Source organism: Eptesicus fuscus, chromosome 5 (assembly GCF_027574615.1).
Source record: "Eptesicus fuscus isolate TK198812 chromosome 5, DD_ASM_mEF_20220401, whole genome shotgun sequence".
In the NCBI taxonomy this organism is placed as follows: domain Eukaryota; kingdom Metazoa; phylum Chordata; class Mammalia; order Chiroptera; family Vespertilionidae; genus Eptesicus; species Eptesicus fuscus.
Window position 1 is genome coordinate 88,349,673 of NC_072477.1, and position 16,865 is coordinate 88,366,537.

Genomic DNA, 16,865 nt, shown 5'->3' on the forward strand with positions numbered 1-16,865 from the left:
CAGACTTCATCTGGATTTCAGTTTACTTCTGGACAGAATGCTTAGAGAGCATAGACAAATTAGAAGTTGTATTTAGAAAATCAGGATGATAAATGGAGTTCTAAAGAGTTGGATATTTTTCACCTAGAGGAAATTCATAGGTCACATGTGGGTGGCTCTCAAATATTTGAAAGACTTATTCTTTGTGCCTGCTGAGGAGACATTTATGCAAATGGGAAGAAATACCAGGAAAACATACTTCATTTTAATATGTAAAAAGATTTTCTGTAATTACAGAAATAATAGAATGGTATAGATTGCCTTATGTTAGATAGTGGGTTATCTCTCCTGGGAATATCAAGGCCGAGGCTAGATGACCACTTATTGGGGGATTTGGAGAGAGGATGCAGACATAATAGATTTTGACTAAAGGCCATTTCATTTTTGAGATTATATGCAACTAATACCAGAAGAAATGTGCCTCATATTCTAAGAGTTATCAAAATACAGAAGCAAATTAACTCATTCTTTATGTTACAGAAAGGATTAAAATACCAGTAGTAATTACTTGATAATAGGAAATATAATAATTATTCTGTTAATATAGGTAGATCTACCTACTTCTGCTTGCTTATATGCCTAAATTTATGATTTAAAGGTTAATGGTATTTAGAGCTAAGGTGAGCACTTTTGTTCTTTTTTGAAATATACCTTTTAGCTCTGATACATGCTCTGAGGAGCAGTTAGATAAGAGATATGGAAAGGATGGGCATGCGTTTCAAAGGTTTTCAGAATGTTCTATTTTACTTAAACTGTAGGGTAAGTACATATTAGTTTTTTTGTTTTTTTATAGCTTATGAATATAAATTTCTTTGTAATATATTCCATGTTTAACTTTTAATAATCAGGTAAACAGGGCAGCTGATAACATTTGTTAAATCTGTTGTGGTTTGACCATTATAATTGTTTTTATGTGTGTAAGATACTTGCATATAACTGCTTTGATAATGAAAGTTAATTGTATGTAAGTGAAAGTAATTGACCCTTCCTTGCCTGCAGAACTTGACAGTACAGATGGTGCCAAGGTTTTTAGTAAGCAACCAGGAAGAATCCAGAGAGTAGCAAGAGGATCAGGTGTGTCAACGAGAGATGTTCAAGAACTTTTGACACAATATACCAAATTTGCACAAATGGTAAAAAAGATGGGAGGTATCAAAGGACTTTTCAAAGGTAAGAAAAATAAGCTCATCAATTTAGTTAACACACTGAAAGGAAAGAAAGTAAAAATTAAAGCTATGAATACTGCCAGAATTAGAAAATATATTGCTGAATTTTGTGTTATATTTAAGTATTTCAAGGTTCATAATGTGATTTCTGATTTACCTGTTTTCAAGGTAATAAACAGATTTTTTTTAACTTAATTAACTTATTTTTTGAAGATGTAATATATATTAAATAAAATGTAGAGAATATAAGATAAAAATTTTAAATACCCATTACCTTTACTCCCCAGAGAATTACGTGGGTTGTATTCCAAATAATATTTGATATAACTTGTGTTTTTTTCTGATACATTGTGACTGTTTTCCATATTGTCAAATTTTCTTCAAAATATAACTTTTAACCACTGCATACTATTCCAATTGAGCATGTATCTTTGTTTACTGCAATGCTTCTTTGTTGGATATTTAGGCTGATTCATCTGCTTCTCTGTCAATATAAGTTCTTATATCAGTTTTTGTGCCATCATCCATGAGCCAAGAGATTTTTGTTTGTTTGATTAGAAACAGTAGATGCTGAATAAATTTTGTAATAATTTCATATTTCCAATTTAGTGGTCAAATGTTTTTCAATATATGTTTTTTAGATTACTAATAAAGCTTAACATATCTGCATTTACTGGTTTGAATTTCCTTTGTGAATCACCTCTTAGGTTAGCTGTTATTTCTTTTTTGTTGTTGTTATTGCTTTGTAATACTCTTTAAAATCCTTGGTTTATATCTGCAAATATTTTCCCAGTTTTTTACTTGTCTTTAATAAATACTTATATACATATATATTTATTTTTTGTTAATCCTCACCTGAGGATATTTTTTCCATTGATTTTTAGAGAGAGTGGAAGGGACGGGGAGAGAGAAAGAGAGAAACATTGATCACGTCGATTGGTTGCCTCCTGAACGGTGCCCTGACCATGCCAGAGATCAAGCCTGCAATTGAGGCATGTGCCCTTGACTGGAATCCAACCCACGACCCTTCAATGCAGGCCACCACTCTAACCACTGAGCAAACCAGCAATGTGTGTGTGTGTGTGTGTGTGTGTGTGTGTGTATGTGTGTGTGTATTAATCCTCACCCGAGGATATTTTTCCATTAATTTTTAGGGAGAGTGGAAGAGAGAGGGAAAGACAGAGAAATATCCATGTGAGAAAAACACATCAATTGGTTGCCTCCTACATGTGCCCTGACCAGGGCCCAGGCCAGGGAGGAGCCTGCAATCGAGGTACGTGCCCTTGGCCAGAATGGAACCCAGGACCCTTCGGTCTGCAGGTCTATACACTGAGTCAAATCGGATAGGACTATTTATATTTTTTAATGACCAATTTTCATTTTTAATGTAGTCAAGGCTATTTATCATTTTCTTTTATTTCTTTTATGCTCATAAAAGTCTTCTCCATGTTGATGCAACAGTAGTCAGCTATATTTTCTTCTACTCATTTTGGTTTTATTTAAATGTTAGGTTTTACTTTTTGTCCCATTTGAAATTTATTTTGCTCTGTATTGTGTAAGGTTAAAAAAAAATAAGTGTGTTTTTCCAAAGAGTTAATTAACTGTCCCAGGCCTCTCGATTTTTTTCTATATTATAAACACTATTAAAGTGAGTTTCTTTAAAAATATATTTTTTAATATATTTTTATTGAATTCAGAGAGGAAGGGAGAGGGAAAGAAAGACAGAAACATCAATGATGAGAGAGAATCATTGATTGGCTGCCGCCTGCACACCCCCTACTGGGGATCAAGCCCACAACCTGGGCATGTGCCCTTGACCAGAATTGAACCCAGGACCCTCCATTCTTCCCATGTTCTACCCACTGAGCAAAACCAGCTAGGGCTCAAAAAATATTAGTTAAGCACACTCTAAAGATGAATCGTACCATTAAATAGCTTTCTTAAAAAATGAGTATTTATAGAAGTTCTTATCACCTTTTTCTTTGACACTTTTCTTATTTTCCTTGCTTGCTATATCCTAGATTCTCTTTATTTTTAAAATATTTTTTTATTGATTTCAGAGAGGAAGGGAGAGGGAGAAAGAGATAAAAACATCAGTGATGAGAGAGAATCATTGATTGGCTGCCTCCTGCACACTCCCTACTAGGGATCAAGCCACAACCCTGGGCATGTGCCCTTGACTGCAATCGGACCTGGGACCCTTCAGTCTGTAGGCTGATGCTCTGTCCACAGAGCCAAACTGGCTAGGGCCCTAGATTCTCTTTTGTGCCAAGGGAAAAAGTTAGACATGTTTAAAATTGGTTATAATTCCTAACATCACATGCTATTTCAGATAGTGATTAATAAACAGGTGTCAGTTCAACATCTTTCCTAAACCCTCACTGTTGTTGATAGAACTACTGCAGATCCATCAACCAGTTCTTATCTAAGCATTGATTACTCAATAACGGCAAAACCAAGATGAAATGGGCATTGGATATGGGGCACATCCTTGTCACACCATAAGTTTTAAATCCTAAGGAACAGACTCTTGTGACAAAAAACAAATTGAACATAGAATTTACATCTTGCATAGATTTAATTATTTTTCACAGATTTCATTGTGTTTTATAAAAACATCTCTTTTATTCATAGACCTTAGTTCATATAATTTACTTAGATTAGCCGGCTTTGATTAGAGAATCAAGGGCAGCTTTGGTTTTCATTTTCCTAAATGCTCCTATGAAGTAAATTTGCTAAAGCAGTTTCATTTATTCATTGCTGTTGCATTGATCTCTTTTGCTTTCTGTCTCTTAAGCACAGCAGCTATTCTCTAAAGCAAGCATGTCAAATTCAAAGGCTAACACGGGCCAAATAAATAAGGTTTAAGTTTATGTGGGCCGCAAAAAAAACAAAAGCTTCAATTTTAATAAATGTAGGCTTATTTCGATAGAGACATGCTGAATACAAAGGGCTGAAATAAGTGAGTAATTATTAACATAAAATAATAGAACATTTTAATAAAAATTAATATTTTTTCTTGAACATTAACTTACCAGACACTGAATAACTGCACAAATTAATAAGCATAATACAAATAAATCGATTTTTCTTATTCTCCAAAAGCAAAATATTTCCTTTTGCGCACACTAGACAAGTCAGTACAAAACTAATGATGTGGAAATCGGCTGCTAAAATATTTGCTGCTAGTATTGGTGGAGAGAAATGGTGCGTCTGCGAGTAAAGTGCATAAGGGAAATGAATGCAGCACAATTATAGTAATCAGTCATTAGCGAGCATTGTAGTTCGTTATTAATAACTAGAGGCCCGGTGTACGAAATTCGTGCACGGAGGGGGTTTGTCCCTCAGCCCAGCCTGTACCCTCTCCAATATGGGATCCGTCTCACAATCCAGGACTGCTGGCTCCCAACTGCTTGCCTGCCTGCCTTCCTAATTGCCCCTAACCGCTTCTGCCTGCCAGCCTGATCACCCCCTAACCACTCCCCTGCCAGCCTGTTTGCCCCCAACTTCCCTCCTCTGCCAGCCTGGTCACCTCTAACTGCCCTCTCCTGCAGGGTTGATCACCTCCAACTGCCCTCCCTTGCAAGCCTGGTCCCTCTCAACTGCCTGGTCCCTTGCAGGCCGGGTGCCTCCCAAGTGCCCTCTCCTGCTGGCCATCTTGTGGTTGCCATCATGTGTCCACATGGGGACAGGATCTTTGACCACATGGGGGCAGCTATATTGTGTGTTGGAGTGATGGTCAATCTGCATATTACTCTTTTATTAGATAGGATAGAGGCCTGGTACAGGGGTGGGGGCCAGCTGGTTTGCCCTGAAGGGTGTCCCGGATCAGGTGGGGGTTCCCTTGGGGCGTGGGATGGCCTGAGCGAGGGGCCTGTGGTGGTTTGCAGGCCGGCCACGCCCCCTGGCAACCCAAGAGGAGGCCCTGAAAGTTCCTTAAATATTTCTTAATATAGAATCTGGAATTTATTTTCCTTCTATAATTGAAACTTTGTAGCCTGGAGCGGAGCCAAGCCTGGGGCTCCCTCCAAGGCTGGTAGCCATTTGTGTTGGAGTTATAATTGAAACTTTGTTGCCTTAAGTGGGTGGCCCCGGCCAGGGTGTGCGGAAAGCTTTGCTTCCCCTGTTGCCGGCGGCAACCCTGGCCTGCTCTCTCAAGCTCCAATCTGCCGCCATTTGTTTGAATTAATTTACCTTCTGTAATTGAAACTTTGTAGCTTGAGTGGAGGCTTTGGCCTGGCAAGGGCAGGCAGAAAGCTTGGCTTCCTCTGTTACCTAGGAAACATTGCTCTCTGTGGCTGTAGCGATCTTGGTTTGGGTTAATTTGCATACTCGCTCTGATTGGCTTGTGGGCGTGGCTTGTGGGTGTGTCGGAGGTATGGTCAATTTGCATATTTGTCTATTATTAGGTAGGATTATGTATAACAGGATATTGTAAAAATTAAGTTATGAAATTTTTATTAAAACATTTATTACATACCATTATATTGGCTGGGCCACAAAAATACTCGTTGTGGACCACAAGTTTGACATGCTTGCTCAAAAAGAAAACCTCTTATCCTGCCCCAGAGTGCTGCTTTTTCATTGCCTGCTTCTTTTCCTGTGGAGTTTTGACTGTGTGTACGGCAAATCATTGATAAATGGAGTTGGGTTATTTGTCTTACTATTCTCTGAAGCTTCTTGTTATTTTTAATAGTTTCTTAGATATATAAAAATTTTCAGGTTCTCTCAGACTCATTCTTTCATATTCGTTTACCAGCATCCAGACTCTTTCCTGATTAATCCATATCTAAAAACACAGTTTTTTGTTCAGCATTCTCTCATATCACTCTAATAAATTGTTATAGCTTACATTAATCGCCACTGGATAGTTTTGCTTATAGTGGCTCACAGGTATAACTAAAAGTATTAAGAAAAATCTTACCCCTGAAGAAAGTTCCTTAAATATTTCTTAATATAGAATTTCACTTATACTTTCTCAAAAGTATATATGTAATTGAGATAAAAATTAGAAAGGAATATATATATATATATATATATATACACACATACATATATATATATATATATATATATATGTATGTATATATATAAATGATTGTGTTAGAGTGATAAGATTATAGGTGATTTTTTTTATTTACTCAATTTATTAAACTCTTTGATATCCTGATTGTATTACATTCTATATTGACTCAAAACCTTCTTTAATTTCAGGTGGTGACATGTCTAAGAATGTAAGCCAGTCACAGATGGCAAAATTGAATCAACAAATGGCCAAAATGATGGATCCAAGAGTTCTTCATCACATGGGTAAATACAGAGTTACTGTCAGTTGTTAAGGGTTGAGTTTTCATAAGCCTTCTGTTGGTGATATTGTGAAAATCTGTTCAACAGATATGTGATTTTAGGGAAATAGCCATCTGACTTCTAAGTTGAATAGTTGTAACAGTGCCTATGTAAGCTGAAGTTTTATTCACTTCTCTGCTGCCATCTGTGTGATATTTGAGCAAGCTACTTAATCTTTTTTTTTTTTAATGTTTTTATAGATTTCAGAAAGAGGAAGGGTGAGGGAGAGAGGGATAGAAACATTAATAATGAGAGAGAATCAATGATTGGCTGCCTCCTGCATGCACCCCACTGGGGATCGAGCCCACAACTCATATGTGCCCTGACCATGAATTGAACCATGACCACCTGGTTCATAGGTCAGTGCACAACCTCTGAGCCACACTGATCAGGCAATAAAAGGTTAATTCTTTCTGTAAGTCCTATGAAATAACTCCCTGCCCTCCCAAATTGATTACAATTTACAATAAGACTCTTTTGGACTTCCCAGAAATTGAATTTTTTGTTTAGATTTATTGACTTTTTACTGTGTAACAGACACTCTGTTCTAAGGTTTTTCAGGTATTATTTCTCATCACTTGATGAAATAGATTCATTCTCTTTTATAGATGAAAAATATTGGTATATTTTTTGGGAGTTAAAGTACTTATTAGACAGAAGTAACAAATGTTTCAAGTCCTGCTTAATAATTATCTGATTTTACTTTCTCTCTAGGTGGTATGGCAGGACTTCAGTCAATGATGAGGCAATTTCAACAGGGTGCTGCTGGCAATATGAAAGGCATGATGGGATTCAATAATATGTAAAGAAGATGCCTTAATATAAACTGACTCAGCTGATTACGTTATTTGCTGAAACCTCAGAGTTTCCTCTTTTTAAAAATGGGGAAAAAAGTATTTTTCTTGCCTGTCTTGCCCTTTTTCTTTTCTCTTCTCATCGTTTTTCTCCCCTCTTTTTCTTCTTCCTTCCTTCCTTCTTTCCTCCTTCCCTTTGATATCAGGGAGGAATATGTGATTTTTGTGGAAATCATATTTTGCTTTAGATTTTCTTCTGTCAGTTTTTACCATCGTAACACTTAAGTTAAACAAATCATGATGTAAAATTTTAGTACTTGAGTTTTTAATTGTTTCAAAGGCCAAGCATTACATTTGTAAACAGTCCTGGTCAGTAGTTACATAATTTCTCAATAAAAGTGCTATAAAATAAACTTCAGAGTTGTTATAAGTTAAGGGTTTGTTAATTTTCTTTATGCTTTAAAATTATCAGTGCATCACATTAGACAGACAGAAAAATCAATAGCTCTGTGTCATTTAAAGCTATCCTTAGAAGTATACCTTTAATGGGAAATATGGTAGAGTGTCATAACCATTAGTACTAGGAATTTTTGTTTAACTTAGAAAAATTAAGATAATTTTGCCATAGAAAATCTTACCGCTGCCATTTAAATTTAAATTGTGAATGGGGTTACAATTTATAATACAATATTTTGTATATAACTGGCTTTTTTTTTTTTTAGATAAATCTTTATTGTTCAGATTACTACAGTTGTTCCTTATTTTTCCCCCCATAGCTCCCCTCCACCCGGTTCCCACCCCACCCTCTGCCCTTACCCCCCCCCCCCGCCACTGTCCTCATCCATAGGTGTACGATTTTTGTCCAGTCTCTTCGCACACCCCCCACACCCCTCCCTCCCCCCGAGAATTGTCAGTCCACTCCCTTCCTATATCCCTGATTCTATTATATTCACCAGATTATTCTGTTCATCAGATTTTTTATTCACTTGATTTTTAGATTCACTTGTTGATAGATATGTATTTGTTGTTCATAATTTTTATCTTTACCTTTTTCTTCTTCTTAAAGAATACCTTTCAGCATTTCATATAATACTGGTTTGGCGGTGATGAACTCCTTTAGCTTTTTCTTATCTGTGAAGCTCTTTATCTGACCTTCAATTCTGAATGATAGCTTTGCTGGATAAAGTAATCTTGGTTGTAGGTTCTTGCTATTCATCACTTTGACTATTTCTTGCCACTCCTGTCTGGCCTGCATAGTTTCTGTTGAGAAATCAGCTGACAGTCATATGGGTGCTCCCTTGCAGGTAACTAACTGTTTTTCTCTTGCTGCTTTTAAATTTCTCTCTTTGTCTTTTGCTCTTGGCATTTTAATTATGATGTGTCTTGGTGTGGTCCTCTTTGGGTTCCTTTTGTTTGAGGTTCTGTGCACTTCCTGGACTTGTAAGTCTATTTCTTTCACCAGGTAGGGAAAGTTTTCTGTCTTTATTTCTTCAAATAGGTTTTTAATATCTTGCTCTCTCTCTTCTTCTGGCACCCACATAATTCGGATGTTGGTACGCTTGAAGTTGTCCCAGAGGCTCCTTACACTATCTTCATATTTTTGGATTCTTTTTCTTTTTTCTTTTCTGGTTGGGTGTTTTTTGCTTCTTCGTATTTCAAATCTTTGACTTGATTCTTGGGGTCCTCTAGTCTGCTGTTGGATCTCTGTATATTATTCTTTATTTCAGTCAGTGTATGCTTAATTTCTAGTTGGTCCTTTTTCATATCCTCGAGGGTCTCGCTAAATTTATCGGCAGTTTCTAGAAAATTCTTGAAAAACCTTATAACTGTGGTTTTTAACTCTATATTCAGTAGTTTGCTTTCCTCCATATAACCTTCCTAGACTGAATCAGGAAGAACTGGAAAATCTAAATAGACTAATCAGCAGTGGGGAAATGGAAACAACCCTGAAAAACATCCCAAAAAGTCCAGGATACCATGGTTTCAAAGACAATTCAAAGTTAATTCTACCAAACATTCAAAGAAGATTTGAAACTTATCCTTCTCAAACTCTTCCAAAATATTGCAGAGGAGACAATACTTTCTAATACATTTTATGAGGCCAACATAACCCTGATACCAAAAGAAAATACAGACCAATATCTCTGATGAATGCAGATGCAAAAATCCTAAACAATACTAGTCAATTGAATACAATAATGCATCACAATCAAGTTCATTCCAGGGGCACAAGGATCCTTCAACATATGCAAATCGATCAATGAAATATACCACATTAACAAAGGAAAAGATAAAAATAATCTGATCTTATCAGTAGATGTAGAAAAAGCATTTGGTAAGATACAACATTCATTTGTGATTAAAACACTCAATAAAATAGGTATAGAAGGAAAGCATCTCAACATAGTGAAGGCCATATAAGACAAATCCTCAACCACTATCATACTCCATGGTGAAAACAAAGCTTTTCCTCTAAAACAAGACAAGGACACCCACTCTCATCACTCTTATAGTTCTGGAAGTCCTAGCCAGAACAATCAGGCAAGAGAATGAAATAAGTCATCCAAATTGGGAAGGAAGAAGGAAAAGTGTCTCTAGTTGCAGATGACATGGTTCTGTACATAAAAATCCTGAAGATTCTACCAAAAAACTATTAGAAACAATAAACAAATACAGTAAAGTTGCAAGATACAAAAATTAATGTACAAAACTCCACTGCTTTTCTATATACTGTATACTAACAAAGAAACTTCAGGAAAATAAAAAATTGTTTGTAATTGCAATCGAAAAGTATAAAATACCTAGTATTAAACTTAACAAAGGATACAAAAGACTTACGTACTGAAAAGTACAAAGCATTATTAAAAGAGGTTGAAAACGTCCAGCTGGTGTGGCTTAGTGGTGGAGCATCAACCTATGAACCAGGAAGTCACAGTTCGATTCCTGGTCAGGACACATGCCTGGATTGTGGCCTTGATCCCCAGTATTGATCATGCAGGAGGAAGCCAATCAATGCTTCTCTCTCATTGATGTTTCTAACTCTCTACCTCTCCCTCTCTCTCTGAAATCAATTTAAAAAAAAAAAACACATTAAAAAAAGATTGAAAAGGATACCACAAAATGGAAATATATTTCGTGCTCATGGACTAGAAAAAACAACATAGTTAAAATGGCCATATTACTCAAAGCAACATACAGATTCAATGGAATCCCCATCAAAATCCCAATGTAATTTAAAAAAATAAAACAAAAAATCATCATTATTATGGAACCACAAAATACCTCAAATAGCCAAAGCAATCTTGAAAAAAAAAAAAAGTAGCTGGAGGTATCACAATACCTGACTTGAAATTATACTACAGAGCGACACTAACCAAAACAACGTGCTATTGGCAAAAAATATAGATACACAGATCCATGGAACAGAACTGAGAGCTCAAAAATAACACCACATGTATATGGACAGATCATTTTTGACAGAGGAGCCAGAAACAAACAATGGAGAAAAGATGGTGCTGGGAAAACTGGAAAGCCACATGCAAAAGAATGATTACAGTTTGCCCCCATATACAAAATTCAAAATGGATCCTAAATACCAGAGCTGAAACAAATTACATAGACTAAAAGATAGGTACTAAACTTATAAATCTTGGTCACAGAGAGCATTTTGTGAATTTGACCTCACAGACAAGGGTAGTAAGGGCTAAAATGAATCTGGCTATATCAAACTAAAAAGCTGCAAAGCAAAAGAAACTGACAACAAAACAAAAAGACAACTGACCGAATGGGAGATGATATTTGCAAACAGCCATTCTGACAAAGGTTTAATAACCAAAATATAAAGATCTCATAAAACTCAGCACCAAACAAACAAATAATGCAATTTAAAAATGGGCAGACAAGTGTTGGTGAGGATGTGGAGAAAAGGGAACCCTCATGAACTGCCGGTGGGGATGCAAACTGGTGCAACCTCTGTGGAAATGAGTATGGAGTTTCCTCAAAAAATTAAAAATGGAACTCCCATTTGACCCAGTGATTCCACTTCTAGGAATATATCCTAAGAAAACAGAAACACCAATCAGAAAGGATATATGCACCCCTATGTTTATAGCAATACAATTTACAATAGCTAAGATTTGGAAACAGCCCAAGTGCCCATCCCAGATGAGTGGATAAAAAAGCTGTGGTACCTTTACACAATGGAATACTATGTAGCTGTAAGAAAGGAAGAATTCTTAGCATTTGCAACAGCATGGATGGTGCTGGAGAGCATTATGCTAAGGCAAATAAGCCAGTCAGAGAAAGATAAGTATAACATGATCTCATTCATATGTGGAATCTAATTAACAAAATAAATAGATCCAGAGACATATAAACATGGAACAGACTTATGAACTTCAGAGGAAAGGCAGGGAGGGTGGGGGGGGTGGGAAGAGATCAACCAAAGAACTCGTATGCATATATGCATACCCTTGGACACAATAGAGTGGTGAAGGCCTGGGGGAGTGGGGGAGTGGGCTAGAAGAGGTCAACGGGGAAAAATGGACATGTAATATTTTCAACAATAAAGATTTTAAAAAATAAAATAAATAAATATACCCTTTAAAAAAAATGGGAAGACGACCTGAACGTCTGACACCTCTCCCAAGAAGACATACAAATGGCCAATCTATTTATATAAAAGACTAAGCGACCATTTCGACCAAACGACCGGAACAACTTGTTGACCAGTCACTATGACACGCACTGATGCTCAATGCAGGAGCTGCCCCCTAGTGGTCAGTGCACTCCCACAGTGGGAGAGCCGCTCAGCTAGAAGCTGGGCTCATGGCTGGCAGGCACAGCTGCAGGCGCAGCAGGGCCAGGGTGAGTGGGAGCGGTGCAGGGTGCCCCATCCCGGCTCAGGCTCCTCCCCAGTTGCCTGCTGCTTAGAGCACTGCTACATCCCTCGTACCTCATAAGCCTGCAGTTATAATTTCGAGAACAGTTGAAGCGCAGACACTTGGAGTAACCAGGTTGGGCCTGATATTGTCACTGGGCTCCTGAAACTCTGCCTCGGGCATCAAGATCAAATCTCATCCCTTATCGATTGCTCCAGAGCTACAGAGGAAGGCAGAAATACAACAGTGGCCACAAGGTGGCGACTGACAATCGGGGTAAAAGAGAGATGGATCTGAAGAGTGGGGACGTGGGCAACAGAGCACACCTGCCCCCCAAGATCCTCAACTTTGTATTGTTCACCTCGGAGAGTCTCTTTTCCAGCTCCGAACAGTGGAAAGTGTCCAGCATGGCCCAAGGCATCTACCAGGGACCTCCCAGGCAGATAGGCACAACCCTGGCTGCAGAAGGGACATTTGGAAATATTTTTTCAGGAAGCTGAGGAGAGGAGGACAGACTCCTCACATGACTTCCCAGCGGCTCACAGGGACGTGGAAACTCTCCGGGCATGTGCGCTCCCGGTTTCCTTTCAATGTGCACATCTGTGCACCAGGCCACTAGTATGAAAAGGTGTTCAACTTCACTGACTCTTAGGGAAATGAAAGTCAAAACTACAATGAGATATCACTTCACACCTGTTCGAATAGCTATTATTAACAAGACAGGTAATGACAAGTGCTGGAGAGGTTGTGGAGAAAAGGGAATCCTCGTTCACTGCTGGTGGGAATGTAGACTGGAACAGCCACTATGGGAAAACAATATGGCAGTTCCTTAAAAAACTAAGAATAGAGTTATCATTTGACTCAGCAATCCTCTCCTGGGTATCTACCCCCAAAATTCTAAAATATGTGTGCACAAAAATATATGCACCCCTATGTTCATTGCAGCACTATTCATGGTGGCCAAACTATGGAAACAACCAATATGTCTTTCAATAGATGATTGGATGAAGGAGAAGTGGTACAAATATACAACAGAATACTACTCAGCCTGCTTAAAAATATTTGATCAAACATTTAATTAACTTATTCCTAATTCCTTGGCAGGGCCAGACCAAATGATTTCATGGGCCTTATACAGCTCAAGATATGGTGTTTCCCACCCCTACTCTAAGCCCAATCACTCCTTACTGACCTCTTTTCTGTAATACTAGAGGCCCGATGCACGAAATTCAAGGGGCTTGGCCCTCGCAGCCCTGGCTTCGTCTGGAAGGTTGTCCGGAGGTTGTTCGGCTGCTGGTCTAATTAGCATATTAGCATATTACACTTTTATTATTATAGACTAGAGCAGGGTTCCTCAAACTTTTTAAACAGCGGGCCAGTTCACTGTCCCTCAGACCGTTGGAGGGCCGGACTATAGTTTAAAAAAAACTATGAACAAATTCCTATGCACACTGCACATATCTTATTTCGAAGTAAAAAAACAAAACGGCAAAAACACCCGCATGTGGCCCGTGGGCCGTAGTTTGAGGACGCCTGGACTAGAGGCTCAGTGCACAAAATTCATGCATGCGGTGGGGGGATCCTTCAGCCCAGCCTGCACCCTCTCCAATACGGGACCCCTCAGGAGATTGGGCCTAAACCAGCAGTCGGACATCCCTCTCACAATCCGGGACTGCTGGCCCCTAACCACCTCTGCTGCCTGATGTGCCTAAATGCTCCCCTACCTGCCTGATCACCCCTAACTGCCTCTGCCTGCTGGCCTGATCGCCCCTAACCGCCTCTGCCTGCTGGCCTGGTGGCCCCCTAACTGCTCTCCCCTGCCGGGCTGATTGCCTCCAACCACCTCTGCCTTGGCCCCCGCCACCGCCACCATGGCTTTGTCCAGAAGATGTTTGGTCTAATTATCATATTACCCTTTTATTAGTATAGATAGGCATATTGAGTACAAGGTAATTTTGAATACTTTTAAAGTGAAAAGATACCTTGTAAGCTGATAATTATGGCATATTTTCTTTGATAACATTAATGTAATGCAACACAAATTTTTTGAATTTGGCATGCCTATCCTGTTTGCAATTCTCTCTGTACTTTTCATTTGAAATTATTTGAACAGCATGTTATATCTTTTTTTTTTAGCATGTTATATCTTTAATGGGTTCTCTCATTATCCTAAAATAGTGATTTTCAACCTGTGTGTCACAAGAATTTTTAAAATATGTAATACCTGACTACTTAGTCATGTACACTGACCTCTTTTCCCTTAGATTGACAAATAAAAAATGACAACAGCCAACACAACAATAGTCATCTAGTGTGAATGGCCTATCTTAAACCATAAATGTATAGGTCATATAATAGAGTTGCCTCTATTGGTCATGTTGCATAATAAGGTTTGATTGGTTAATTTTTGGTACCAGAAATCCTTATATACAAGTATAGGCACCTGATTTTTTAAAAAGTTACTTTGAAGCAAAAAGGATAGGTAATTACTTTTTTTCGGTAAATCTGTTAAAATTATACCAATTTTTTGACAGATCTGCAAAATATATATTTTTTGGTGTGCCGCAGAATTTTAGTAATTGGTTTATGTGTGCCATCAGATGAAAAACATTGAAAATAGCTGGCCTAAAACAATGTATTTCTCAGTAGCAGTTGTATCATAAATGGAAAAATAGTCAAGAAATTACACAATAGTACCTGCATTAAGAGGGATAATTCAGACAAGGCTGAAAGTAAGAAAATCCCCTACCTGGGGTTTTCTGACACTGTTGCTAAAGGTTTTTCCTACTCAGAGAAAGCAGAAGGGAATAATCTCCTGTGGCTGAGATCTATTTTTCCTAAGCAACATATGGCAAAGTTTTGTGAGCCTCTTTCCAGAGAAAGTTCCCATATCTGCATCAAGGGAGAAGAACATGTAATGTCTGCCTATCTGCATAGTTTATAAATCACTAGAGTCCTGGTGCATGAAAATTCATGCACTGGAGGGGGTGGCCCTGGGCGGCTGGGCACCATCATCTTGTGGCTGTGGGTGCCACCATCTTTGAGGGCGTGATAGTCAATTAGCATATTCCCTCCTTATTGGCTGTGGACGCCACCATCTTTGTGAGGGTAATGGGTTAATTAGCATATTCCCTCTATTATATAGGATGTTTGCTTTATTTTTACATTTCATAACAGAATTGGGGAAATTGGCTCCTCAGTGGCAAAGGAGGTAGGAGTTGTTATTAGATATATTCATGGGCCCATAATTTTGACTGGGAAATCATTTAAGTGGTTCAGAATTTCATTTCTGGCAGAAGTGGTACAAGAAATAGCCTGTTTCTTGACACTGTGTTTAATAGGAAATGCAGGGAGTGTGAAATCCTTCAGTTGATGTGTATTTTCTGCAATTTCCTTCTTATTGTTTTAAAAGACACAATGGATGATCTTGCCCCAAGAAGAAAGGTATCCTTACTGGTGGAAATCCTTATTAAATCTTTATACTTGTTTTTTAGATTATTGTCAAAAGATCTCTAGGTTTCTACAGACTTCAGATTATGATGCACAGGTCTTCAACCTTGAGATTACTGCATTTTGGCATTGTGTACAAAGAAACTAACATTTTATGACTTAATGCCATATACAGAATTCTGGTAGTTAAATATCAATAGTATATTCTCATGACAAGAAACCTGACCAAATTTCAATTAAAACAAATGTATTCACGTAACATCAAATAAAACAAGTTTACTTGGTATTTTCATTGGTTTCTTACAGATGGGGACTTAAAGTGTACAAATGGCTATTGCTTACAATAGACTTAAAAATGTACACATTTTACTAATTTCCATGCAAATCTTTCCAAATATTGCACGTCCCTTTGTTCTAAGAATTTTCTGCCTTCCTACTAGCCTATTTTCTGACATATTCATTCTCAAAGGGGCAGCGTCGCTGAGGATAGGCTCTGGAATCAGACTGCCTGGGTTTCAATCTTTGCTCTGCTGCTTACCTCTCAGCTGTGTTCTTCCGCAAGTTACTAAGCCTTTGCTCATCTGTAAAATGTTGGTGATTATAATAATATCTCAGAGTTGTGAGGAAGAGTTAATACAAGGAAAGCCCTTATCATAGTATCTAGCAAACTGGGCCCCATAAGTGAAGCCACTACTGTCAACAATATCTTTATGCTTAAAATCAGCTTAACGTGCATTTTTACCACCTTATTTTTGTGCATAGATGATGATGAAAATATATCTCCCTATTTAAGGGATGGGATTACCTTAAAAATAAGCTCTACTAAAATATGTATGTAACTATGTCAAAATCACAAGAAAGTCTTTAATTTGATGGACAGTCCTGGTTATTGAATTTTATTCAGCTTTGTTTTTCCAGCCTTTCACAGCAATAGATCCAAGTTTACCTATTTAGCTCTGTATGCATCATCCTACCTAATAATAGACAAATATGCAAATTGACCGCACCTTTGCCATGCCCAAGCCACGCCCACCAGCCAAGCCACGCCCCACCAACCAATCAGGACAAGTATGCAAATTACCCCAACAAAGATGGCGGCTAATTTTCATATCAAGACAGCGTAGAAAGAAGCCAAGAGCTGCAGAAGGGAGCAAAGCTGCGGAGAAGCAAGCAAGCCAGGGGGAGGAGAA

The 16,865-nt window shown here is 38.0% G+C and overlaps 1 protein-coding gene across 3 annotated transcripts in view; it reads left to right on the plus strand.

Annotated features, from left to right (window-relative positions):
* The window catches only part of LOC103301984 (signal recognition particle subunit SRP54), an 85,452-nt gene that overhangs the window by 48,765 nt on the left and 19,822 nt on the right, over positions 1–16,865 (plus strand). For 2 of the 3 annotated variants that reach the window (XM_054716544.1, XM_054716545.1), the window contains exons 14-16: positions 1,039–1,209; positions 6,420–6,515; positions 7,266–7,775. In XM_054716544.1, the coding sequence (XP_054572519.1) occupies positions 1,039–1,209; positions 6,420–6,515; positions 7,266–7,357 (359 nt within the window). In that variant the 3' untranslated portion in view covers positions 7,358–7,775. Of the gene's footprint in view, positions 1–1,038; positions 1,210–6,419; positions 6,516–7,265; positions 7,776–16,865 lie in introns of those variants that run through there. The other variant, XM_054716546.1, reaches the window with a different exon arrangement.